Source organism: Syngnathus typhle, linkage group LG12 (genome assembly GCF_033458585.1).
Source record: "Syngnathus typhle isolate RoL2023-S1 ecotype Sweden linkage group LG12, RoL_Styp_1.0, whole genome shotgun sequence".
Taxonomy (NCBI): domain Eukaryota; kingdom Metazoa; phylum Chordata; class Actinopteri; order Syngnathiformes; family Syngnathidae; genus Syngnathus; species Syngnathus typhle.
In genome coordinates this window covers 10,807,751-10,835,363 of record NC_083749.1, presented here as the reverse complement: position 1 = coordinate 10,835,363, position 27,613 = coordinate 10,807,751, and the positions used below count along the sequence as shown (strand labels likewise).

The window sequence follows — 27,613 nt, the reverse complement described above, 5'->3', positions numbered from 1 at the left end:
ATTAATTGTCTAACTCCCATACCAGAAACATTTGCGTATGCTTTGATTTGGCTATTAGAAATTCTGTTACAAAACAAACGCGTATTTCATTCATGTACTTCTTTTTCTACTCAGTTGGCATACTAGTCCTTTTCACTGTTGTTGTTGTTGTTTAATACTTGATCGCAAATCTTGCATATTTTACATTGATAGTGTTTTACTGCATTTTATGCTAATAATCCATATGCTGCCATCCGCCAAAGCAGAGTCGCCTTTTGAATTATCTTTCGTGACCCATCGTCTTCCCAAATGCTGTGTTCTCAAGTACAACACCGTCCTCTTCAGGGGTCTGTTAGTCATTACAGTGGTTTACAAACCAAAACATAGACGACGAGTTGCCCTTTTCAATGCCTGCCTGTTCAAAAACATACCTAATGACTATATACACCGCTGGCAGTTGGAGTCTACTAAACGAGTGAAACCAGTTAATTGGTTGCATTTTGAGGCATGCAGGTAATCTTTTAAAAATGTGTGCACTTACCGGTCGGCCCCAACACTTTCTTCAGCATTGAGTCATTTCTCCATAAGTACCTTTTTGTCTTTTTGTGAAGTTTAACCCAATTTTCAGCCTCTACTTTACAGGATACTGGGGTTAGGGGAAATCTAATGAATGATTAATCAATTAATTTAAAAAATAATTATATATATATATATATATATGGTGATATTATCGCCATCTACAGGTTATTCTATGTACATTCAAACGTGCAGTGAACAGTAGGTACAGTTAAGTGAAGATTTGAGCGCGCGGCTTCTGCACCAACATCATTGGTTGACCGAATCAGCTCGTGTTTGTGCGTCTGGCCCAATAGGAAGTGGCCGAGGAATCCAGAAGCTATGGGACGGAAGCATCGACAAGAGTCCCAGCACCAGTGATGGGATGCCACTGCTTATCTGCTCTATTTACATCACACAGTAAGGCTGATCACGGACAAATGAATTCGTATTAAGATGATTGCCGACTGGTCCCAAATGTCCTGGGCGACATTTCATGACGTGAGTATGACCTCTATTCTTATCCACATGTACAGTATAATACTGTTTATTTCAAAAGGCCTTCCACCAGATGTCAGTCGTTTCCCACTTAAACGGGTCACATTGGGCGCAGCAACGTGAGGCAAGTAAATACAACGTGACAGAAGAAATTATCATTACCAAAAGCTGTTTTGATTTTACAAATATGTAAAATGTGACAGTTTTGTTGATTGAGTACGTCAATATAGACCGATTCAAGTAAGCTTTAGTAATTACTGTCTTGTCCCTTCCGATTTATGCCATGTGAAGGTACGCAAAGCATAGTACACAGTCGACACTTTAAACACACGTGTTAATATGTTTTTAATAATAAATAGCTTGCACGTACTTCAGATCACTTTTCCAACCTATGTCTGGGGTATATTGTGTGCTGTCAAAGACAAGGTGTGACAAAGATAAGGCGTAAATTATCCACTTACACTTAATTGGTAGAAAAAGAAAATAATTTACTACAATTTAACTTTCCTTATTTGTCTGCGTCAGCAGCTAAAAGTTGTCTACGCCAGCAGCTAATAGTGACAGGCAGAAAAATTAAATCGAGTTATCAATAAACGTGACGCTATCAAGTACTTTTGTGACACCAAGGTAGAGCAACTTGGGGTTCAGTATTTATATTATCTTAATTACATTTGTATTATACATTATATATTGCCTTTAAAATGCAATATATAATACAAATGTAAGATAATAATACATAATAAATAATAAGAAAGAAAGAAAGAAAGAAAGAAAGAAAGAAAGAAAGAAAGAAAGAAAGAAAGAAAGAAAGAAAGAAAGAAAGAAATTTCTACTTTAAATAAACATTTGCAGTGGACTGAGAATGGCAGATGGTGGAAGTGATAATGGAGAGTTGCTATAGGCTGATGCTAACCTGACAGATGGTGTAAGACTGGGAGGTCATGAATTGGGGAAAGTGCAGAATGTGCAATATGATTTAATTTTAGTTAATTTTAAGTCCACCTTTAACTCAAAAAGGTACAAGCACCCTTGTTTACATGCAAAAAGTGAAAGCCAGATAAATAATGTCTTTTTCAGGGGAAGTGAAAATGAACAACTGAAATTATAGTCACACGTCACAGCGTGCACATGCTCTCAAAAGTGGGAATTTTGTTTTGGTCAGAATGAGTGAGTGAGTGAGTGAGTGAGTGAGTGAGTGAGTGAGTGAGTGAGTGAGTGGGTGGGTGGGTGAGTGGGTGGGTGGGTGAGTGAGTGAGTGAGTGAGTGAGTGAGTGAGTGAGTGAGTGAGTGAGTGAGTGAGTGAGTGAGTGAGTGAGTGAGTGAGTGAATTTAGGATCAGTGACCCGTCAGTCACATGACTGATAAATTGAGACCAAAATTCAGGTCCATTGCTCATATCTTTCCTTCTTGGTATGGTGTTAACCACTTAAATCAATAGTCATTGTGTGCAATATGTTATGCCATTTGTGCAGTATATCATGCCATATATGCATCTAATTTTTAGAACTAGAAATGAGCAGACTTTAAAACCATCAGTATTTTAATGTGTTTGTTTTGTTTTTTGCATGGTCTCAGTGTGAATGTCCGAATAAGTAGTCTTGTGTCAATACTGTGGCTTTACTTCACTGTGCCTCACCCCAACGTTAGCTCGGATAAAAAAAAAAAAATACAATAAAGTGAACCTCAGGAACCTCTAAACCTTAATATCTAGGCAAATCACAGAATAAGGGTGTATTCAGACCTTACTGTTTAGTCCACTTTAAAAGGACTAGGGTTCGTTCTAACGCCTGCGCCTTTTGTTCAGGTGTGAATACACGCAAACGAATCGTGGTGCGGATTAAAGAACCGGATTGAGATCCACTTTTTAAAGTGATCTCGGTTCGCTTCCAAACGGACTCTGGTGCGGTTCGCTTCAGGTGCGAATACAAACAGCGTAGATCCGAACCAACTCCATGTTGCGTAGTATGTGGGTCAGGACACGCAGAGCAAAACGTCTCTTTTGGTATACTGCGCGCATTCGCCGACGCTTTTCCAAAATTTGAGAGAGTCCCGAAACATGCGTTGAATTAGCTTCTCTTGAGACTGAAAATGATTTTGCAGCTCTAATAACTGCAGAAATATGCAGAGCAGGAACGCAGCACGTAGGACTCGCATAATTTCCTCCATTTCCGGGTCTGTGCTCTGTGTGCCACCCTGGTCATTGCTGTCCAATGGGAGAACAGATCGTCACAAGTGGCTGTGTTTACAAAATGTACTTCACTTGCAAAATGTAAAAATTAGTTCCGCTTTTGGCCCAGATCAAATAAACGGACTGAAGTTCTTTTCTGATCTGAATACACCCTAAAATGTCTCCTTTCATATAGATGAGATTTGGGATTATGTTTCTTTTATACTAATTTATTGAACACCAATGACATTTAACAGAAACCTAAATTAGCACGCAATTTGATAATGGTGCGAATATGTTGAAATCCAGCCAGCCTTATTCTCATAAAATGTTCCTTTTTCCTTAAAAAAAAAATGAATTATATATATATATATATATATATTTTTTTAAAATACGTGTGTGTGTGTGTATATATATATATGTGTATATTATATATATATTTTATATATATATACATGTATATATACTTATTATTATTATTATTATTAAGCACTAACACCGTGGGGCTTGTATGCAAACCACACTTTACGACAGATTGATTTAACTGGTGTAAAAGCAACTTGAGGAAGTAAAAGTTTTTTTCATTGAGGGTTGGCGATTGACATAGATACATATAGTTTTAAATGTCACAGAGTGATTGCAATCTGTGCCAGTTTATGTGGGCAGCAACACTTGGAAACAATGTTTGAGCCCCCGCAGATATACACTATGCATTCTTGGGGTAAATGTAGCAAACTACTTCAGTAAAACAATGCACCATGATGTACAAATTATTGTAGCATTGTAATGGTGTAGGATGAAAAAAGCCTTCAAATGGAATAATTGACAGCTCCTCTGATCTCAAAGCATCATTCCTGTGTGAATTTAAACCTGAGTAGAGAGTACATGTAAAACATACTTTACAAGAAGTGAGAATTGAAGATTGTGAAATGAAATGAAGTCATCTGGCACTTCTTGGATGGATGGATGGATGGATGGATGGATGGATGGATGGATGGATGGATGGACGACTGACTGACCCTAATTTTATTCCGTTTTCTGTCAGAAAGTAAGAAAACAATCTTATGTACGTACTGAACATCGCTTTACATGTTGTCCTGAATGTTGTTAGCTACCTAAATGTTGTACAGAGAACAAGATGTACCGGCGTCAAATCCCTTTTTTGGCATGCTCGAACATGGCAAATAAATAATGATTTTATTTATTTATTTATTTTTTCCCCACAGTAAAAGTCATCTTTTCGAACCGCTTATCCTCATAAGGGTCACAAGCATGCTGAAACCTAGCCCAGTTGGTATACCCTGAACTGGTTGCTAGTCAATCTCAGGGCAAACAGACAAACAAGCATTCACACTCACAATTGTGCCTACTACAGGCAATCTGGAGTGATCCATAGGCCTACCGTGCCTGTTTTAAAAATGTGAAAGGGAACCGGGGTGCCCGGAGGAGACTCACACAGGCACGGGGACAACATGCAAATTCCACACAGGAAGGCCGGAGCCAGAATCAAACCCTGAACATCTGAACTGTGAGGCAGACGTGCTAACCAGTCAGGGATAAGTGTAAAGTTCTTGTCACGTACCCCCATCTGATAACCACTGCTCTACAAAACTAGTAAATTACAATTAAATTCCAAAGTAGGTTTGATTTATGGATTATTGAAAATGTATTGCACTAATATCAAAGACAGATCTTTCTGATTGTAGTTGTGGAAAGAGGTCATCTCCCAATCCTAAATATCATCAAGCATCTCACAGTATCCTTGAGCAAGACACTGAACTACCATTTGCTGTCAGCATTAATTAGGAATTATTCTGAACTGAGGGAACATGCAAACAAGTAGAAAAGTGCTGTGTATAGTACATAAATCTATTGATTGCTGCATCTTAGTTTTCTTTGATTCAGTCGATCTTTACTTTTTACTGCCATAATGTGTTTCTTTTTTTTCAGTTGTTCTATTGCTCCCTGATTGGTCGTGACATGTTGTTCAGTGTTATCAGAAAAGGGGGAAGTTAAAGCATCCATTTGTCAAGGAAGTCTGAAATAAGGAAGCTTCAGACTGCCTGTGGTCATGTTTCAACTGCAAAGATCTTGGTTGTTACTAGCTGAATTGGACCATGTTGCTTACAGTGTTGGTGTTGAATTGTCTGAAAACATGAAAAGGATCAATTCTTATTGAAATTCCTCACAACTGGACATAGAGTAAGTAAAAAAAAAATCAGTTTATTCTATGTTTATATGATTCAAGCTCGTCTTCATCGGTTTCATACACCATATAACAATCATTCTGCGCAATGCTGGGTAGGAGATATCATTATACTTCCTTTTAACCATTTGTTTCTGTTATTACTGTATTAGAAAACTACAAAACTATATTGATATTTAACTGTTATTGATGTTTCTTTTGCTAACCACAAATACATTGAATTTCTCTCCATTAAGAGAAAGCCAATGATTGTCCAGCTTTTTACGTTTAAAAAAAATGTGTCTTTACTTCCCGTGACAAATATTGTTTTGATTAATAATTTTTGTAATGTTTTCTATACGGACACATTTAAGAAATTATTGTTTTACCAAGGAAATCCAATCTGGATTTTGTAACCTGCTATGGGCTGCCCAAATTAAATAGGATGTTATTATTGGGGCCCTTTTTTAAACAATAACTTCTGCTCACAAGTTTAGTGACCCTATTGTAAGGCGTCAAAGATGTCATTAAGTCACCCACAGAAAACAAGCTTTGTGTTCACCCGTGCTGGAGACACGTGATCTTTTTCTTGAACGGTAATTTCTTCAGATAGGTTACACAACAAAGTAAATCTTTTGTGAATGTATAATAATAATAATAATAATAATACCCCTGCACAAACACCATGACTTGTCAACTTGGCTCGGTAGGACAGCTACGCATCCCACTGAAGATATTCCTTTCCTTTGCCAGCTCCATCTGGCTTTGTTTGAAGGGCAAGGGACTTATAGTCCTTGTCATGCATTTGGTCAAAATAGATGATTTTCTTTTTTGAATGGCATGAGGGCAGGGACATTCCATGGAGACTCTCTGCGTTAATGTCAAAATATCCAGGACAGAAATTTCAATGCGTGATTTTTTTGTGAGTATGAAGCCAGTAGCTCTCTGTAATTTACTTAATTAACTGCATCATCTAATTTTGTTTAGTTTGGCATTTGTTGTCTTCATTTGATCTAAATTTCAATTACCACCTGTAAAACAAACTGCATTGCAATGACATTTATTTTTATTTTAGGTGAATTATTTTGGGAGTGGACCTTTTAAAGGCACCCACCATCATTGAGCCAAGATGGCAGACCGAGTGACTAGTCTGCCATTCTTCTATGGCAACATTACCAGAGAAGAGGCAGAGGAGATTCTTCAGCAGCCGGGTACAGCTAGTGGCTTGTATTTGCTACGGCAAAGTCGAAACCATTTTGGAGGTTTTGCCCTGTCTGTATTACATTCTGGCCGCTGCTACCACTACACAATTGAAAGAGAATCCAATCAAACGTACGCTATTGCCGGTGGTAAAAGCCACAGCAGCCCTATAGATGTGATTGACTACCACTCCCAGGAGATGGACGGCCTTGTGTGTCGGCTGAAGAAGCCTTGCAACAGGCCCATGAACATGCAGCCTAAGGTGGGGCCATTTGAGGATTTAAAGGAAAAACTGATCCAGGACTATGTAAAGCAGACCTGGAACTTACAGGTGAGAATCCATTCATGTGAATATTTTTTTGCTTAAGGAGGCACCATTTCTTTCTTGAAAAAGAGGGTCTAAATCTTAACTTCTTTGAGCAGGGGACAGCTCTGGAACAAGCCATTATCAGCCAAAGACCGCATTTGGAGAAGTTGATTGCGACCACTGCTCATGAACGAATGCCCTGGTTCCATGGGAAAATAACTCGAGAGGAGTCAGAGCCAAGGCTTCAAAATGGCTCCCGTACAAATGGAAAATTTCTGTGAGTATTTTACTTATGTCTGTCCTGAGTTTTTGCTGTAAATGCGGAGAGAATATTTGATTTAAAAAACAATCACATTGGAAAACACAATCCTCCTGTCATCAAAAAGGGGGTTTGGAGTGTAAAATACAATATTGAAGTGAGTTATTATACTACGTAATTTGGTAAACATTTGGTCAACACTTGTTATCCTTTGACAGACGCAAACCGAAAGGAATCAACTTGGCCAATGTAGACAGACTTTAACTCCCTCAGAAAATCTCAACAGGATATTGCTTGAGATTTTGAGTATTTTGGGGGGGAAAAACATTTCTTACTTTGGACACTGGCAGGTCAGATGGCCCAATAGGTGGCTTGTGTTAAGAAGGGCATCGTGTGTAAAAACTGTACCCAATTATTACGTGGATGACTTGCTGTGGGGAAATTTGATTCTTCTTCCAAGAAAATGTTGGTCATAAAATTATTATTATTAGACAGACAGACATATACTTTATTGAGCCCAGGGGTGTTATTATTATTACTGTATTTTATGGACTATAAGTCGCGTTTTTTTTCATAGTTTGGGGGGGGGGGGGGCGACTTATACTCAGGAGCGATTTATATGTGAAATTATTCACGCATTTTTACTTGATCACTGACACATTACTTATTACTATAGTTGACTTCACAGGTTATTTTCACTTTAAACTGCATGAGGGCGCACTATGGCTGTGGAATAATTGGAGCCTCACTGACAATGAATTTCATTCACTGACTTCTGGAGTCAGGAGATTTAATGATTTGGAGTGACACAGATGGTTCGGTAAACCACTTATTTCTGTTATAGTTGTTTGATATATAGTTTATTTAGAGTAGCAATGTGTATGTTGTTAGACTTGTAGTTTCCGATTGTCTAGCGAGCCCATGAAGACAGCAGGGGGGGGAGACGGGAAGACCGATCCAGGGCACTTGCTTCGAGCACACACTCATATGTTGAGCTCTTGTTTTGTGAAATAAAGAGCCGGTTACCAAACCCACGTCTTTCCTGGTACTTTGGTAACGCTACAATATACCGTATTTATTCTAATTATCGCCCAGGTCGTCACTGGTGTTCTTAACACTAGAACAGCGGCTGTTTTGATCTACCTCTAACAGCGGGGTGTATCAATTGACGCTCCATCGATGCGACACGTTACCGTCGCACATCACATGTTGCACACGTCATGTTATTCAATCGTCTTGTTTGAGGTATTAATGTTTTTTATTCATGTCATCGCTAACACACACTGGGGGATTATTAGAATATGGGCGATAATTAGAATAAATACGGTAATTATATAGTATATAATAGGGGTGTAACGATTCATCGATACACATCGATTAATCGATATAATGCTCTACGATTTATTGGCATCGATGCTAAACGTAAACATCGATTTATATCGCCGTGTTTGACTTCGGACATTAGACGCGACTTTATTTTGAAATCCAGTTCATTGTTGCTTGCTTCCTCTTTCCGGGAGCAGTGCGCGGCGTTGTGTTGTGAGCAGAGCAGGCTTGTGAAAGAGGAGTCGACAACTAGTACGCGGCTCCTGGGCTGGTGCTATGGCTAGTGTCCAAAAAGACGAGGAAATTTGCTCCCCTTTAGGCTTCAAGTCATTCGTTTGGAAGCACTTTGGATTCCAAAATAAAGATGGCTCAACGGACAAGACACGTGCAGTTTGTAAATCCTGCCATGCGGTGATCAAATATTTAGGGACCACAAATCTCGCCGCACATTTAAAGAAAAAACACGACATCAAAGTTCAGTGTTAAAGTAAGCACATTGTATACTACAATACTCTTGTGATTTCCTAAATAAAGAGTTTGCAGTACCTTGTTGATTTTGCGTATGAATTGTTGTAAATCAGGATATTGTTCTTTATTTTTTATTTAAAAAAAAAAAATCGATCGTAGAGCACTATATCGTGATATATTGTGAATGAATCACAGCAGGGTTTAAGATATCGGCAAATATCGTATCGTAGTTCTTTGTATCGATATGATATCGTATCGTGACAAAACCTGCGATTTACACCCCTAGTATATAACGATAGTCCCAGCCTCAATTGGCTGTATAAGGGGAGCCTGCGGCGTAATCGGCAGCATTTGGGGAGTCCGCACCGCAATCGGCAGCATACGGAGTTTCCCAGCCGCAATCGGCAGGATTCGGGGAGCCGTGCCACAATCAACGGCATTCGGCGAGACCCAGCCGCAATCAGTGGCATTCGGGGAGTCCGCGCCGCAATTGGCGGCCTTTGGGGGGTCCGCGCCACAATCGGCGGCATTCGGAGAGTCCACGCTGCAATCAGCAGCATGCGGGGAGTCCCAGCCGCAATCGTAACCGGCGGCATTCAGGGAGTCCGCGTGCAATTGGCTGCATTTGGGGAGTCCGCGCCACAATAGGTGGCATATGGGGAGTCCCCGCCGCAATCGACGTCATACGTGGAGTCCCAGCCGCAATCGGCGGCATTCGGGGAGTTGCCGCCGCAATCAGCAGCATACAGGGAGTGACTATAATACCATATATACGTAGATCTGTGGAATAATTGGAGCCGCGACTGACGACGAGGCAGACGACGAGGCTGACGTCAGCGGCGCACGTAGTTCCGGAGTCAACAGCTGCGTGTGTTTTATTTTAAATGACATGGAAGACTCCGATGGATTTAATGATTTGGAGTGACACGGATGGTTTGATAAAATTGTTGTTACATTTATTTGATATATCTAGTCTGACATCAGCGGCGCACGTAGTTCTGGAGTCAACAGCAGTTCTTTTTTTTTTTTTTAAAGTAACACGTAAGACGAAGATTACGATGGATTTATTGATTTGGAGTGACACGGATGGTGCGATAAAATTGTTGTTTATATTATTGTTATTTGATATATACACTCCTCAAAAAAATTAAAGGAACAGTTTTTTATCAGGGTATGCTGTGAATTCAATTGGACTTTTCTGATAAGGTTTTGGTCAGGTATGTGGCAGAGGGGGTTGTTAATCAGTTTCAACTGCATTGGTGTTGATGGAATTACCAACAGGTGCACTAGAGGGGCAACAACGAGATGGTCCCCAAAACAGGACTGCTTTGGGAGGTGGAGGCCATTTCAAGTTCCTCCTCTTGATCTTTTTTAACAGTTTTTCCACAAGTGTTGGCTTTAGCTAGAGTCATTATCACGACTGGGAGCATGAGGCGATTTCTTAACCCTCCTGAAGTTGCGCAGATTGTCCAACTCCTCCAGCAAGGCACATCCATGCGTGCTGTTGCAAGAATATTTGATGTCTCCTAGTACAATCTCCAGAGCATGGAGGAGATTCCAGGAGATAGGCAGTTACTCCTCTAGGAGAGCTGGACAGTGCCGTAGACGGTCCTCATTCCATCAGCAGGACCGATATCTGCTGCTTTGACCAAGGAAGAACAGGTTGAGAACAGGCTACTGGTGTGACTGTCTCTGCCCAAACAGTCAGAAACAGGCTTCACGAGGGTGGCCTCAGGGCACGATGTCCTGTAGTGTTTTCTGTGCTCATTGCTCAGCACGGTGGAGCTCGATTGGCATTTGCCATAGAACACCAGAATTGGCAAATCCGCCACTGGCGCCCTGTGCTTTTCACAAATGAGAGCAAGTTTACCCTGAGCACCTGTGATAGACGTGGAAGGATCTGGAGAAGCCAAGGAGAGCGCTATGCTGCCTGCAACATCATTCAGCATTACCTGTTCGGTGGTGGGTCAATGATGGTCTGGGGAGGCATTTCCCTGGAGGGACGAACAGACCTCTACAGGCTAGAGAACGGCGGCAGTCTGACTGCCTTTAGGTATCGGGATGAAATCCTTGCACCCATGGTCAGACCCTACGCTGGTGCAGTAGGTCTCGAGTTCCTCCTGATCTACAACAATGCCCGGCCTCATGCGGCAAGAGTATGCAGACAGAATCTGGAGGATGAAGGAATTGACACAATTGAATGACCGTCATAATCACCTGATCTAAACCCGATAGAACACCATCCATCTTTTTCCGCTTATCCGGGGTCGGGTCGCGGGGGCAGCAGCTTTAGGAGGGACGCCCAGACTTCCTTCTTCCAAGCCACTTCATCCAGCTCCTCCCGGGGGATCCCAAGGCGTTCCCAGGCCAGCTGAGAGACATAGTCTCGCCAGCGCGTCCTGGGTCGTCCCCGGGGTCTCCTACCGGTGGGAACACCACCCCAAGAAGGCGTCCAGGAGGCACCCTGATGAGATGCCCGAGCCACCTCATCTGGCTCCTCTCAACGGATGGTGGACCAGAATTTCCTCTAAGCCGTCCGGCAGTCATTCGCCATGGCCTCGCCAAACTCCTTCCATGCCCATGTTTTTGCCTCAGCAACCGCCGAAGCCACGTTCCGCTTGGCCTTCCGGCCCCTACAGCTGCCTCCGGAGTCCCACAGGCCAAAACGGCCCGGTAGGACTCCTTCTTCAGCTTGACGGCATCCCTTACCGTCGGTGTCCACCAGCAGATTCGGGGATTGCCGCCACAACAGGTACCAACGACCTTACGGCCACCGCTCCGGTCGGCCGCCTCAACAATGGAGGCGCGGAACATGGTCCACTCGGACTCAATGTCCCCCGCCTCCCCCGGGACGTGGGAAAAGCTCTACCGGAGGTGGGAGTTGAAGCTCTTCCTGACAGGGGATTCTCCCAGACGTTCCCAGCAGACCCTCACAGAATGTTTGGGTCTGCCAGGTCGGACCGGCATCTTCCCCCACCATCAGAGCCCCACCATCAGTTGACACCTCCGCCCCTCTCTTCGCCCGAGTGTCCAAAACATGTGGCAGCAAATCCGATGACACGACTGCGGCCTAGGGTGTCCTGGTGCCAAGTGCACACATGGACACCCTTATGTTTGAACATGGTGTTCATTATAGAAAATCCGTGTCGAGCACAGAAGTCCAATAATAGAACACCGCTCGGGTTCAGATCGGGGGGGCCGTTCCTCCCAATCGCGCCCTTCCAGGTCTCACTGTCATTGCCCACGTGAGCATATAAGTCACCCAGTAGAACAATGGAGTCCCTAGAAGGAGCGCTCTCCAGCACTTCCTCCAGGGACCCCAAGAAGAGTGGGTACTATGAGCTGCTGTTTGGTGCATAGACACAAACAACAGCCTAACCCTAACCCGTCCCCCCACCCGAAGGTAGAGGGAGGCTACCCTCTCGTTCAACCGGGGTGAACCCCAATGTGCAGGCGCCCAGCTGGGGGGCAATAAGTATACCCACACCTGCTTGACGCCTCTCACCGGGGGCAACTCCAGAGTGGAAGAGAGTCCAGCCCCTCTGGAGAGGGCTAGGACCGGAACCCAAACTGTGTGTGGAGGCAAGTCCGACTATATCTAGTCGGAACTTTTCTTCCTCGCACACCAGTTCGGGCTCCTTTCCGGCCAAAGAGGTGACATTCCATGTCCCAAGAGCCAGCTTCTGCAGCCGGGGATCGGACCGCCAAGGTCCCTGCCTTTGGCCGCCGCCCAGCTCACAATGCACCCAACCCCATTGGCCTCTCCCACAGGTGGTGAGCCCATGAAAAGGGGGACTCACGTTTCCTTTTCGGGCTGTACCCGGTCGGGCCCCATGGGCGAAGGCCATCAGACGCTCGCCTTCGAGCCCCACCTCCAGGCCTGGCTCCAGAGGGGGGCCCTGGTGACCCGTGTCGGGCGAGGGAAATCTGAGAAATATGTTTTTCTTCATAAGGGGCTTTTTGAGCCGTGCTTTATCTGGCCCTAAAAAAAAAGAAAAAAAAAAAAAAAACCACCACGGTAAGGTGACGACTCATGGAGGGCCCGATAGAACACCTCTGGGACATAATGTTTCGGTCCATCAGATGCCGCCAGGTTGCTCCTCAGACTTTACAGGAGCTCACTGATGCCCTGGGCAAACATTTTGACTTGCGGGCCGAATTGGGTTCTAAATTTTGACCGGGGGGCCGAACCAGGAGCAGATGGATGTAGTAATATAAATGACATGTAAAGGTCATTGCATAAAATTTACTTTTAGTAGATACTAAAGCATGGATATTAAAAAAAAAGCTTTTTGAAAGCAAATGCATTTATTAACAGCATTAAAAAAATATTCCACCAAAAAACTACTATCAGTGATTCTTATTAAATACGACAGTTATGATGAATAACATTTTCCATCACTTCAGCGCCTGCAGGTCAGATTTATGAAATATGTTTATCTAATGAGGCAAAATCACATCCAACGGCAAACATTCTGACCAAATACATCATCTTGAAGAATCAGTGAAAGAATACATCTAAATAACGTAATAAAGAAATCAATTGTATTGTTCCGGCTGTCCATTTTTTCTGTTAATTCATGTGACTGCTTAGTCTTTATTCAAGGCTAATTTAGATCAAAATCTAAATAATTACAACTGTTTTGTGATGGCTTTGTCTTAAACATATAAACGAATACAATAAACAGATACTTTCAAGTTTTAATAATTAATTACACCATTATAGCTCAGACATTTATCTAAACACAAATAATTAGTAACGACCCCACAACTATCGAAACACATCAATGATATAAGCTGGGTGACATAATCGTCCTTGACATTGGTACATAATGTAAACATTAGCCTAAGTGCAACTCAACGTGGCCGCATTGATCGTAACTTACGCTCCGTTTCACCCCCAAATCTAGAGGCAAAACATTGTTCTTTCGCTGCTCCCGGGTTCTTCCATCTTGGCTGCGCGCGGGGCATTGTGGGTCTTGTACGTGCACGCACGCAGGCAGACAGGCGCGGGCGCGCACGCAACAACTAAATTTGTCTTCATAACAAGCAAGCAGGGCTGTGGACAGTATTCCTACGCGCATTCTCAGCAGCATGATGAAAATAAAATTGAACGTATTTTTTTTATTGTCGGACTCGGTGGACTCTGTCAAAATCAGCACAGAGTCCGAGTCCGGCAAAAATTACCGAGTCCGACCGAGTCCGAGTCCCCGAGTCCACAGCCCTGTATCACGTGAGCATACCGTATCGTTTAGCGTGTTGTTGCTGGTTCATATCTGTTCTTGGTGTTGGATTTTGTCAAATAAATTTCCCCCAAATGCGACTCATACTCCTGTGCGACTTATGTTTTTTTCCCTTTATTGTGCATTTTATGGCTGATGCGACTTGTACTTCGGAGCGACTTTTAGTCCTAAAAATACGGTATTAATTATTATCAACCACAGCTAAACTGATAACATGGTATCCAATTTCTTGGTAGCTTTAATTCATCGGAACGGGAAGCTTTCCGCTTTGTTGGATCCAAATATTCATTGGTCAACTCCTCCACCCAAACGTTGGATATAAATAATCAAGCATTCGCTCAGTTCCGTTTGAACCAAGTGTTGAGTTAGTTATTTCACACAATTTCAGCTACTTTTGACCCACCAGTTTTAAGAGTGCGATATTCTACTTGCAATATGATGTCATAACATCTCCAACAGCTACTAACCATTTCAAACTCAGTGTGACTGAAAAAGTTGTTTGTCCATATTTTGGACATTATATCAGCTGGCAACCACTCAAGGGTATATGCCGCCTACTGCCCAACAACAATAGTCACTGATGGTAGTGTGGTATATACGACTGACTTCGGTGCAAGCAGTTGACACTCGATGACGGCATGAATGTGAGTGAGAATAGCTGTCTCTCTCCTTTGATGGACTTGCGTCAAGTCAAGAGCGTCTGTGTACCACAACACCATTGACAGTTGTTGTCATTGACAGTTGTTTTATGTATTTACCAACTACAAGGTAATGTATCCTTGATTGGGTCCTAAGAATGCCTCAAATTTACATCCTGAAATTGTACTTGGATTGACAAAGTACAGTACGCTGTTGCATATAGTGGCATACATTGCTTCCTTTTTTCAAGAACACAATGAGAAGTATTTTTTGCTGCTTGTGCTTCAGTTGAGAAAAGGTTGCGGTTGGCTGAAGAAACATCACACAAACACATACAGGCGGACAGGCGGTTTCCGCTCAGTGCTTCCTGAAATAGCCATAAAAGAGGAAGAATGACGCTACGCAAAGATGTGACTGTTAGATCGTTTATGCCACACATTACGCAAAGCATTTTACTAATCTTTACGTTACCTATCCTAAATATACTATTTGTTTGAAACACATACCTCTTAATCCGACTGGCAATGGATTCAGACCAGAGGTGTCAAACTTATTTTTGTTGTGAGTCACTTTGTAGTCATGGGCCTCCAGCTTCCCTCCTTGAGTAATTATGAAGGTGAAACCAGATTAATGTTTAATTATCTCATCTTATTATTATCATCAACAAATTGGTGGTTTACTAGTTTTTAAATCAGAAGTCAAGGATTATAGTTTGTTAAATAGTTGTTCAAGTTACTGTTAAAAGGCTGACAGACCTTTTTTGTATTATCTCAATGTTATTAAATTATTACACTCACATTCCTAGGCATAGTGTCAAATAATCTTGACGGTCGCTCATAAAGTACTATGGTTTACTTTTTGCATGTTGGAAATTGCTTATGGAAGTGAATGTGTGTGCACATGAAAAAAAAAATAGGGTGAAGAAAGTCTGGGTTTTCAAAACATGCTTTACTATAACATTCATAGTCATATCTCCTTCCAACTGTGTACAGAGTAAACTGTATTGTACAGAACCAAAAAAAAAAACCAAGACAAATTTGACATTTGAAACTGCTTTCAAATAGAAGGTTTTTGGAGCAGGACAATACAAGTTTGCATGACATCCTAAATCTATTTGTAGATTTCACGAAAAAAAGAAATCAGGAAAATCAATGACTTGCACTAGGAAGCCTTGGTCCAGTTGGTATGGAATTAACCCAAAGCTTATTTTGATTTCTTGTTCCATTCCTTCTCTTGACTTTATTCTATCTTCAGCATACGGCAGAGGGATGTCAATGGATCCTATGCGCTTTGTTTATTACATGAAGGAGAAGTGATGCATTACCGCATTGACCAGGACAAAGCTGGCAAGCTCTCCATTCCAGACGGCAAGACGTTTGACACCCTTTGGCAGGTTAAAACTATCTTTCTGATTTTGTATAATATTCTCGTCGATATCAAGGTTTTTCCAATGTCAAAGTATTTCATCAATTCACAAATGAATGTAATCAAAATTGTATATTTTTTCATTAACATAAGAAATGTTATATTCCTTTTCAAAAACAGCTGACTTCAGTGTTAACTGTTAGCCATCATGGAATCATGCCAGTAGGAAATAACTCCCTTTAGAGTTTTCAACATGTGAAAGCAAGAATTTGTTTTTATTAAGAACCCAACAAATGTCATGCTCTTGTTATATAAAATTATCATTAAACTCTTTCTTCACACCAGCTGGTGGAACACTATTCATATAAGCCAGATGGCCTTCTGCAAGTTCTCACGGAACCCAGTCCACGACCTGATAGAGATACAGGTACAAAGTTTGTACTACAAACATACATATACAAAGCTACTCTAAACACGTCTAACAAATCATGATATACTGTTTACAAGTACCCCTGTTCCTAGATCTTTTAGGACAGCCGCTGCTACCACAGGATACATCTGGATTTGCTTCTATATTTGTAAGTTTTATTTGCGTGCTGTGCATGCTTTTGGTGCCATTCATACATTTGCAGATATTTACAGTACAGGATATTTGCCCCAGACGAGTGAAAGGGACACCAACTCAAAATGTTTCTTTCCAATAAAATAGTCGATGTGGCCCCTGCTAGTCTAAAGACTGTTTTAAATTGAAATTGTGTTTGTGGAATATAAATTAAGCAGCAAAACTCACCTGTTTTCTTTTGAAGCCATTTCAAAGGGCGGTAATACTGCTACATTCTGTCAATTGAAAATGACATTGGAGTTCCTTGGCGCAGGTAATGAACAATTATAGCTCAGCTTGCAAATGTCACATGCCCGAATTTAGAAAACAGATGAGCAACAAATTGGTTGTTACCCGACCCCTTAAGCAATTTGACGTCATTTTCAGTTAACTTCAATTTTCGCCTTCCTTCACTGGCTCCCTGTTCATTTTAAGAGTCTTTTGTCTTTAAAAGTTTAAATAGTCTTGACCCACCTACCACCTCCACCTTTATGTACCTGTCCCGTTCCCCAGGTCAGTGAATCAGACGCTACTCAAGGTATTGAGGACTAACAAAGACTCAGAGGGTATTGAGCTTTTTCCATTGCCAGTCCACCCTTTTGGAATGACCTCCTGTTAATGATAAGCCCCTGCACTGTCCATCTTTTTGTCATAAAAACATTTTTATTCTTTGGCTTTTTACCCAGCATGGGCGTCTTTTTAGTCAGTGACCGGCAGATGAATGTCAGCTTCAGTGGCGTCCTAAAGGAAGACTCTGAAGAGATCCAGTATCTGATTGATTGATTGATTGACCTTTATTGATCCCAAAGCGGGGAAATTCACTTGTCACAGCAGCGCATATGAGTGCAAGAACAATACAAGTGCAAGAATAAAACAAGTGCCAGAATTACAAAAAAGGGTAAATAACAGACAAGCACAAACAAGTGCTGCTAGTAGAGACAAAACACATTCATTTTATCAGGTGGCATGCATGTTGTAAAGTCTGACAGCAGAGGGAATGAAGGACCTGCGGAACCGTTCCTTCCTACACCGAGGGTCTGAGTCTGCCGCTAAAGGAGCTGCTCAGGGACCGCACAATCTCATGGAAGGGGTGAGAGGTTGTCCATGCTGGATTTAAGCTTAATCAACGTCCTCCTCTCACCCACAACCTCAATGGAGTCCAGGGGACAGCCCAAAACAGAGCTCGTTCTTCTGACCATCTTATTCAGACTCCCCCTGTCCCGGTCAGTACTGCCCCCACTCCAGCAGACCACAGCGTAGAGGATGGCTGAGGCCACCACAGAGTCATAGAAGGTCCGGAGGAGAGCCCTGCACACACCGAAGGACAGCAGGTGGAGGCGACTCTGGCCCTTTTTGTACAGGGCTTGAGTGTAATCAGTCCAGTCCAGTTTGTTGTTAAGGCGAACACCCAGGAATTTGTAGTTCTCCACTACCTCAATGTCCGATCCCTGGATGTTCACCGGAGTGAAGATGGGTGCTGTCCTCCCGAAGCTCACAATCAACTCCTTCGTCTTGCTGGTGTTCAGCTGAAGCTGGTTGAGCTCACACCAGCTGACAAAGTCCTTGATGACCGTCCTATATTCCAGATCGTTCCCCTCCGAGACATATCCAACAATGGCCGTGTCGTCAGAGAACTTCTGGATGTGGCAGTGAGCGGTGTCGTGGTTAATGTCTAAAGCGAAAAGGGTGAAAAGGAAAGGAGAGAGCACCGTACCCTGGGGGACACCTGTGCTGCAGCGCACCACGTCGGACTCACAGCGATGTAACCTCACATACTGCGGCCGGTCGGTGAGGAAGTTCGTTGTCCATACAGCCAGGTGCTGGTCCACACCCGCCTTCTCCATCGTCACCCTAAGCAGTGACGGCTGGATGGTGTTAAAAGCGCTGAAGAAATCGAAGAACATGATACTCCCAGTGCTCCTGTTGTCCTCCGGGTGAAGCAGTGTTCTGTGCAGTAAATAAATCACTGCATCGTCCACCCCAACACCAGGTCGGTAAGCAAACTGCAGGGGGTCCAGCTGCACTCCCACTAGTGAACGCAGGTGACCCAGAATGATCCTCTCCATAGTCTTCATCAGGTGGGAAGTCAAGGCAATAGGCCTGAAGTGTTTAGGCTGCCACTGTGTTTGAGCTGTTGATTACTGTGATGGGATAAATGCAGAAGAAGGGGAAAAAAATCACGAAAATGTATGTGTTGATAACTTTGACTTTGTGACACGCATAGATAATCTCTCTTTGTGTTTCAGCAAAATGCAGCAGGGGGGTTTCTTGCCAAAATCAAAACTGTTTCCATCCCTGGCCGACAAAAGGTGACACAAACATCTCCTAGTGTACCTTTGCATGTAGAAAAATACTACACAATTGAAGCCTATCTACGATTTACAGATCAAACAAAGTGTTGAAGTAATATTGTCGATCAAGCAATAACATTGGCTCAAACTTTTAACATACTTTTTATTTATTAAAGTATGCTTTGCCAGTAAATTGGAACCATATAAAACAAATTCTGATACATTCATTAATCTGTATGAGATACAGAATCCAACTCTAGAAGTTCGAAAAGAAACCTGACAGAAGAGAACAGTTTGTATTTGTTTTATCTGTGCATATCTTTCAAATCATATCTCATGACCTCAGAGCCGCGGATCTCGACATGAAAACAAGGAATCGAATAATTCCAATCCCTATGAAGCACAAGTGCCAATCAACAATCGGGTAGTCACCAAAGGTTCGTATTTGTGTCTGTAAAATGATGTTTACACTCAATTTACAATAACATTTCTAAGCCTGTTTAATCCCAGTTCTTTCTAATTACCGTTTTTTTCCATGTATAATGCGCAAAATGTAACTAATTTATTGTCCTAAAATCTGGGGTGCGCATTATACATGGGTACAAAAAAAAACGTTTTTTCTTTTTTTTTTTTTTTTAATCCGGATATGATACGGAGGCCGCCATTATAGATGCGCTTTCTTCTCTGCTGTTCACTTCAAAAACGCTCCATACGAACACAATGCTCTCGTATCAGACGCATGCTCTTTCACCTGCTCGTTTGCTGTCACAATGTACCCTACACAAATCCGAAACATTTCTTCGCTATCGAGTTTGCTAGCGCATGCGCAGTGATACTGACCGGCAGAATAACATCCGGTTGTTCCCAAAGATGATCTTTTTTCTGATATAATTTTACGTTTACGGATTTAAGTAGGAGTCAAAATTTGGGTGCGTATTATACATGGGTACAGGCTTTTTTCCAGCATCGACCTGCCATTTTTAGGGTGCGTATTATACATGGGGGCGCATTATACATAGAAAAAAAACGGTAACTCAACTGCAACAAAACCATTAGCAGTTGAGTAAAATATATTTCTACCCCACATTAGCTATTTGAAAAATGACAGCATATCATTGTACTGATTATTTGTACTGGTTATTTTGTTGTGGGGGGACTAAACATTTATTAAAAAACACAAAATGATTCCCTTGCTGTTATCAGTGCAAGTTATAATTCTGACTGTTCAATGGTTAATAGTTCATGTTTTTTTCTGTTAAGAGTCCTTGCCGATGGACACACCGGTATATGACAGAACGTATGCAGACCCAGATGAGCTGAGGAGTTCCACCGTGAATAAAGAACAGCTCATCTTGGAAAATGAAGAATTGGGTTCAGGGAACTTTGGTACAGTCAGGAAGGGCATCTACCAGACAAAAATGCAAGCAACATTTTTGATACATAATTGCTTTTCTTCTTTTACGGTATCTCTGTGGCACTTCTGTGATGTATATAACAATATGAAGATTTTTAAGTTTTCAAATCTTAATAATTTGGAAATGTACTTACTGGAATATCCCCGTGTGGGACAAATAAAGTAATATCTTATTTTATATATTCTGTGTATGAAGGCACATGGACACCAAAGACAGGTGAAACAAAAACCAGCTTAGACTCCATTTTCTGCAATAGGCTTCAACACACCTGTGAGCCTCGAGGATAAAGCGGTTCAGAAAATGAATGGATGAATTACCAAATAAAAATTATTCAATCCAAATCAAAATCTAAAAAGCATTGGCTGAGCTAGGATATTTTTTGCTTGGTGGGGCCATGAGGTAGTGAAGGATCCACATGAAATAAAACCTAAAAAAAATATTTTGAAAACGCTAATAAACAATCAATGTTCAGTACAGGGGACGGGATAAATAAGGAAAAAGCTTCCCGGAAATAAAAAAGTCAACTATCTGGGCATCTGGGTTCAAACAGACTTATTTCTTTTAGGGGGGGGGGTATTTGATTGGTTGAGGGAAGAGTCCCGTAGCTAATGTATTTTGAATTACATCACCCCGTACGATTTGATTTCTAAAGACCCTGGGCAGATTAGATTGACATGGCAACACAGAAGCTGAACTCTCATTGGACGAGAAATAATACACACATACAGTACTGAAAGCAGTCTTGCCTAGAGAAAATCCACTAAATCGATATTATTTCATTGAACAAATATTATAACTTAGGTCACAAATGTAGGCCAGTGATTCCACTAGTATTAAGTAGACCAACACCACTGACCAATCTTTCTTCTGTATTAGGACACAGCAGCCAGTGGCGATCAAAATCCTGAAGAACGATGACAACAGCACATCACTGCGGGAAGAAATGCTGCGAGAAGCAAATGTCATGCAGCAGCTGGACAATCCTTATATCGTGAGGATGATCGGTATCTGTGATGCAGAGAGCCTCATGCTAGTAATGGAGCTAGCTGACCTGGGGCCACTTCACAAGTTTCTACAGAAAAACAAGTGGGTTTTCGCCTTTGTATTCTCATCTTGCTCATTTTGTAGACAAACCAGGGTAAGAATAAGTTCAAAAGTTTATTTTCACATTTTGTTTTCATACAACATGATAAGCAGAAAATACAGTTCACCCAGTGGCGGGTCGCGGATTTCACACCTAGGCCTTTAGTAGTGTTCCGTCTGAATCAATCCAACCCTTAATAACTATTGTATGGCTATAACACTTCTACTGCAGGTACAGCTGCGACACACAAAAAAAAAAGCATAAAAAATAACCTGATAAAATTGCAATATTATTTAGGAATATCGCAACATTTTACTCACCAAAAATCCTGATTATTTGAACACAAAATCCATCCTGTTTTCTTTCTTCAAGAAGATTTCAATTACTCTGTTGTGCAGATTATCCGCGCGTTTCAGTTTCATCAAGAAGTCCTTTTCTATCGCCATCGAAGCTAATGCTGAAAATCGAGCCTGCCCTGTCGTATTTCTGGGATATGTGTAAATCCGTGTTGCTCTCAGCCATGAGAGAAAGAAGCTCCACATAGTTTCTTGTTTTTGGATCCGGCGCTTTCATCGTGCCCCTGAAATGAAAGTTCCTGCTTGCCTAAAAAAAATTAGGATTTGTTCCCCCCCTGTAACTTGGGCTGGGAAGGAGGCAACCTGTTCATATTTGCCACACTACTTGAACAGACCCCCCGAAGACAGAAAATAAGACAGTCAATGTCCAGGACTCACCGTTTTAAAATAGGAGGGGGGTACAAATTCTCACAGGTTGACGTTTTTATAGAGTTCCTGTTACAATTTCTATCCCCCTCCCCGCCACCTGTCACTTTGCTTGGGACAAAGGGAACCTTCAAAACTGAAATTCTGTCTCAATCATTCATTCAAATGAATTGGCTTAATTCATTCTCGTTATGAATTTCAAAACTAAACGTGCGTGGGTTTTTCTTAAATGCACATTTTTTACATTGCTGTAGTGTCAGCATTTACTGTTTTTTTCCCATGTATAATGCGCAAAATGTGACTAATTTATTGTCTTAAAATCTGGGGTGCGCATTATACATGGGTACAATTTCTTTTTAATTTTTAAATTTTTTTTTGTAAGAAAATCATGGCACAACAATTTTTGAAGAAAATCTTGTCACGGATGGAGTGTGGAAAGGAGCAGGGCGACCAAGTGCAGCTTGGACCAGGGTTCATTGGAGGAACTCAAAACACAGACTTGGTAAACTAACATAACTCTCTAACAAAACCAACAACAGGACTGACCGACAAAGACGTGGAACAAAAAAACAGGGTGACATTACCAAAGACAGGAACAGAAACCAGTGTTATTGTCAAATATTGTTTGTTTTTTAATCTCCATCGCGGACTGGACGTCATACGGAGGCAGTATCACTGCGCATGCGCACTATAGATCCGAAGCGAATAGTCCTCTTCTTGACTGACAATGAATGTGATAGTTTAATACAATCAGCAAATAACAAAATGCGTATTACAGGTAATATTTTATTTCACAACACTTTGCCTTGTTCCATTTGTCTCTGCTGTTCACTTCAAACACGCTCCATACAAACGCAATGCTCTCATATCAGACGCTTGCTCGATCACCTGCTCGTTTGCTGTCACAATGTACCCTACACAAATCTGAAAGATTTGTTGCGGCTCCGAGTCACGACGAGGGGCAAGTTTGGGTTTTCCAAGGGTGTTTCTATTCCTCTTCAACTTCTCTCCCATACAGAGCCGCCTTTTTCACATGTCCGCACGTCACTTTCCTCTTTTCATTTTAAACGAACTGATCGCGGTGGTGCCTTTACGGGCAGTCGGAGAAATCAATGGCAACAAAAAAAAAATACATCCAGCCTAGTTAAGACCATACCAAAGACTATAAAAATGGGACCCATTGCCTCCCTGCTTGGCACTCAGCATTAAGGGTTGGAATTGGGGGGTTAGATCACCAAATGATTCCCGAGCGCGGCGCCGCTGCTGCTCACTGCTCCCCTCTCCCCCAGGGGATGGATCAAAATCACACGGGGACGGGTCAAATGCAGAGGACAAATTTCACCACACCCAGATGCGTGTGTGACGATCATTGGGACTTAAAAAAAATAAAATAAAATAAAAAATTTGGGTGCGTATTATACATGGGTACAGGCTTTTTTCCAGCATCGACATGCCGTTTTTAGGGTGCGTATTATACATGAGGGTGCATTATACATGGAAAAAAACGGTAATTATAATGTCATTTTAATGCAAATTAACAAATGCAACAATATTAAGTTGCTTTGGAAACGCCTGAATAATAAAAATGGATTAATGATGACCACAATGAAGGTCTCCTTTGTAATATACTATACTCCTTGTAGCTTGTAATGCTCCCCAAAAAGTGGAACTCCTTTGCATCAACGTTTATGCAAAGAGCTCATGTAATTATATCATTGCTTTTTGGTGAAGAGAATGAGTGTTCCGTGATTGGTCTTTGAACGCACCTCGTGTAAACGGCAGAACTGAACTACAGGGCCCGCAGAACTGATTGTGAAGGCCTCCAGGCAGATTTCATTGACCCTGGCAACAAATAGTGGCTGAAATGTAATTGGTTAAATGATTAAATATGAAAATACACATCTGGAAGGATCGCAACCAGGGGGCTTGCAATTAAAGGAAGCGGACAAGACCAAGGAGATTGTTGTGGCCTTCCGGAAGGGTCACACCCAACACCTGCCGCTGACCATCGACGGTGCTGTGGTGGAGAGAGTGAGCAGCGCCAAGTTCCTGGGGGTGCACATCAGTGAGGATCTCTCCTGGTCCACCAACACCGCATCACTGACAAAGAAAGCCCAGCGCCGCCTGTACTTCCTGCGGAAACTCAGGCGAGCGAGCGCTCCTCCGGCCGTCATGACTACATTTTACCGCGGCACCATTGAGAGCGTCCTCTCCAGCTGTATTGCTGTTTGGGGTGGCGGCTGCACTGACTACAACTTGAAGGCCCTGCAGCGCATAGTGAACACGGCTGGTAAGATTATTGGTGCTTCGCTCCCCTCCTTGAAGGACATTTACACCTCCCATCTCACTCGCAAGGCGACCACGATTGTGAGTGATGTGAGTCACCCCGCTCACTCTTTGTTCGAGCTTCTGCCCTCTGGGAAGAGGTACAGAAGCCTGCGCTCCAGCACCACCAGACTCTCAAACAGCTTCATACTCCAGGCTGTCAGGATCCTGAACTCGCTTCCCCGTTCTGCGTAGCGTCCTGTACTTTTACTGTCTGTATGCACACTGGCTCTTATTTGTTGTGTTATCTGTTTATTTATTATTACTCTTATTATTTATTGTTTGTGCCTTCTTGTTTTTTATATTGCGTCGTTTACTTGTATGTCTATCGTGAAATATGTCTTGTCACCGTGGGATAGAGAAAACGTAATTTCGATCTCTTTGTGTGTCTCGGCATGTGAAGACGTTGACTTTGACTTGAAATTATTTAATATGTATTAAATACATTTTAAATACATTTTGTCCATGAATTAATACGTATTCATGGACAAAATATAATTAACATCAATCTGTTATTCAGATAGTTTTAGGCAAGCAGAGAAGGGCTTGCAGGCCCTGACGACCCACCACTGAGTTTACCAGTACCTATTCCAAAAGATGAATAATCCTTAACGAGATCTTTTTGCAATTATTTTGGCAGACTTACTAACCTCTATTTTCTCATGTTGACCCCCCCCCACCCTCTGCAATCAATTCAAACCTGATGAATGAATTAATTTACCAATTAAACATAATTTTACAACTGTAATAAGTTTTGATTGTTCTTACACAGGCAAACAACCATTGCCAACATCACTGAGCTCGTGCACCAGGTGTCCATGGGGATGAAATACCTTGAGGAGCATAACTTTGTCCATAGGGACCTTGCTGCCAGGAACGTGCTGCTTGTAACACAGCACTATGCCAAAATCAGTGACTTTGGTCTCTCCAAAGTGGTTGCAGAGGACCAGAACTACTACAAGGTAACTGCTGACTTTGGAGGGAAATGAAAAAGAATAGTCTCGCTTATATTGACCTGACTGACAACTATTCTTTATATTCTAAACAGCATTTAAATAATGGTGAGCTTGGGTTGGGCGTTACTGGGGAAAAAAAAACTACATACTTCATGCACACAATAACAATGCAAGTTTTTTTAAAATGTACCGTTTTAATATAATTTGTATGCATTTTCCAATCATTTGAAGTCATAACTAATAAAACCCACAAAGACAGGTAAGATAGACTAACTTCAAAATTTAGCTCAAAATTGGTCAAATGTAAATGTCTGTAAGCAACAGAGAATGGTTTCTCAACTATTCATTAAAGAACAAAAACTGACAATGATGTGTATGTTTCTTCAGGCAAAGGGACATGGGAAGTGGCCGGTGAAATGGTACGCTCCCGAATGTATAAATTACTTCAAATTCTCAACCAAAAGTGACGTGTGGAGCTTCGGGGTGCTCATGTGGGAAGCGTACTCATATGGCGAGAAGCCATACAGGGTATGAACTATTTATTGTACATCCTAAATGGTACGGCATAAATGTAGCTGTAGAAAGATTCATATTCCAGGTGCGAGGTGTGACATTTCTTCCCTGCTCACAGCAAGCCTGAAATCAATTCATAATTGCTTGTGATTCTGAAGTTTATTTTGCACAAGCATTCTGCTCCAAGTAACCGTTAGTTGACTTGATTTTGCCCCTTCTAATCTGATTGCCATATTTTTCACAGGGAATGAGAGGAAATTGCGTTTTGCAATTGATTGAGAGTGGAATGCGGATGGATCCCCCATCAAACTGTCCAGAAGAAATGTATAGCCTCATGATGACTTGCTGGACATACGAGTAAGTGACAAAAAAGTAATTTGACAGGTAATTTGAAGGTTGGCGCATCAGCAAAATGTGATACTTTAAAAAAAAAAATAATAATAATTTGTCGGCAAACAAATTGTCTTAACAATTATAAGACGTTCCATTAAAAATAGTCTCTTTTTTTTTTTTCTTTTTTACAGGGTGGAGAAAAGACCTGCATTTGCTGTCATTGAGCAAAGACTGCGGCAGTATTATTATGACATTGCAGAATGAATAGAAACACAATTGTGCTAATATAGAAATTTCATCAACTTGATTTCAGGATCTGTTGATTTCTTACTGAACTATTGTATAGTAAAATGAGTAAAAAATACATTTTCTGCTTCTGCAATAAAACTGAATAAAATCACAGCACACCCCAAATTGTATTATTTATAATTTATTATTGCCAGAACGTAGCAGAAAAGCAGAAGAAATTCTATGCATCGATCTAAGTTTTAATTATCTAAAGAAGACATCTCATGAAAAATAAATTGTTTTGCTTTTAAAATAATTTTCTTGTGTATTTGGAGTCTCCAGGAGTGTGGAAAAGTGTAATATATCCCTCCAGAGATACTTTTATGATTTTATGATTATGCAGGGTTCTTTTTTACACCGTTCAGATTTCTCCATTTTTCATTATGTAATTTTATCTATTACGGCACATCCGTTGGGGCGGGACAAACCAAACAGTGTTGCCAAACAGTTTCTCAAATCCGCTATGTTTATTACTTGGAGAGACTTTTGTTGTCCAAACAACTCAAGAACGCCGAAGTGGAGAGATCAAAATGTTCCGTTGTTGGATGCATCAATCCAGACAACTCATTGAACCATCCCCCAACATCAGAACCTCAAAGAAGTGCTTGGTCAAATTTCATTTTTACAGCAATGTTCCTACGACTGTGGGCAAAGTCCTGCTTGTTCAAGTAGTGTTTCAGAAATATTTTGTTAGTATAGAGGATTCCCTGAAAGACTTTGTTTCGTTGATGGTTCAGTTCCTTCAATCTATGGAAACGACGGACACATTTAGTAGACAAACCAGTTAGCTGAACAGCCAAACTTAGCTTGGGGGAATGCTGGCTTCTGTCAGGCCAGAAACAGAGCTCCACATTGCATGCGGATTGCGCTCGTTGAAATGACTGCTTTGAGTGT

General features: G+C 41.7%; 1 protein-coding gene across 2 annotated transcripts; it reads left to right on the top strand.

The window, feature by feature from the left end:
* The first annotated feature begins 885 nt into the window (after positions 1 to 885).
* Positions 886 to 26,845, top strand: syk (spleen tyrosine kinase). 2 transcript variants are annotated; one of them, XM_061293162.1, is made up of 15 exons: positions 886 to 1,035; positions 5,150 to 5,401; positions 6,460 to 6,915; positions 7,008 to 7,168; positions 16,081 to 16,219; positions 16,537 to 16,618; positions 16,699 to 16,769; positions 19,039 to 19,101; positions 19,430 to 19,520; positions 20,344 to 20,503; positions 21,375 to 21,584; positions 25,402 to 25,591; positions 25,973 to 26,113; positions 26,343 to 26,455; positions 26,623 to 26,845. In XM_061293162.1, exons 3-15 carry the CDS (start codon positions 6,514 to 6,516, stop codon positions 26,693 to 26,695), a joined length of 1,896 nt encoding a protein of 631 aa, XP_061149146.1. In that variant the 5' UTR covers positions 886 to 1,035; positions 5,150 to 5,401; positions 6,460 to 6,513; the 3' UTR covers positions 26,696 to 26,845. The 2 variants fall into 2 exon arrangements, with proteins under 2 accessions (XP_061149146.1, XP_061149147.1); XM_061293163.1 differs by having other exon boundaries at positions 887 to 1,035; positions 16,714 to 16,769.
* Positions 26,846 to 27,613: the final 768 nt, after the last annotated feature.

Coding starts and splice junctions, on each gene's coding strand:
- syk (XM_061293162.1), top strand. CDS start 6,514: ATGGCAGACCGAGTGACTAGTCTGCCATTCTTCTATGGCAACATTACC. Junction 25,592..25,972: donor AGGACCAGAACTACTACAAG/GTAACTGCTGAC, acceptor ATGTTTCTTCAG/GCAAAGGGACATGGGAAGTG. Junction 26,114..26,342: donor ATGGCGAGAAGCCATACAGG/GTATGAACTATT, acceptor TATTTTTCACAG/GGAATGAGAGGAAATTGCGT.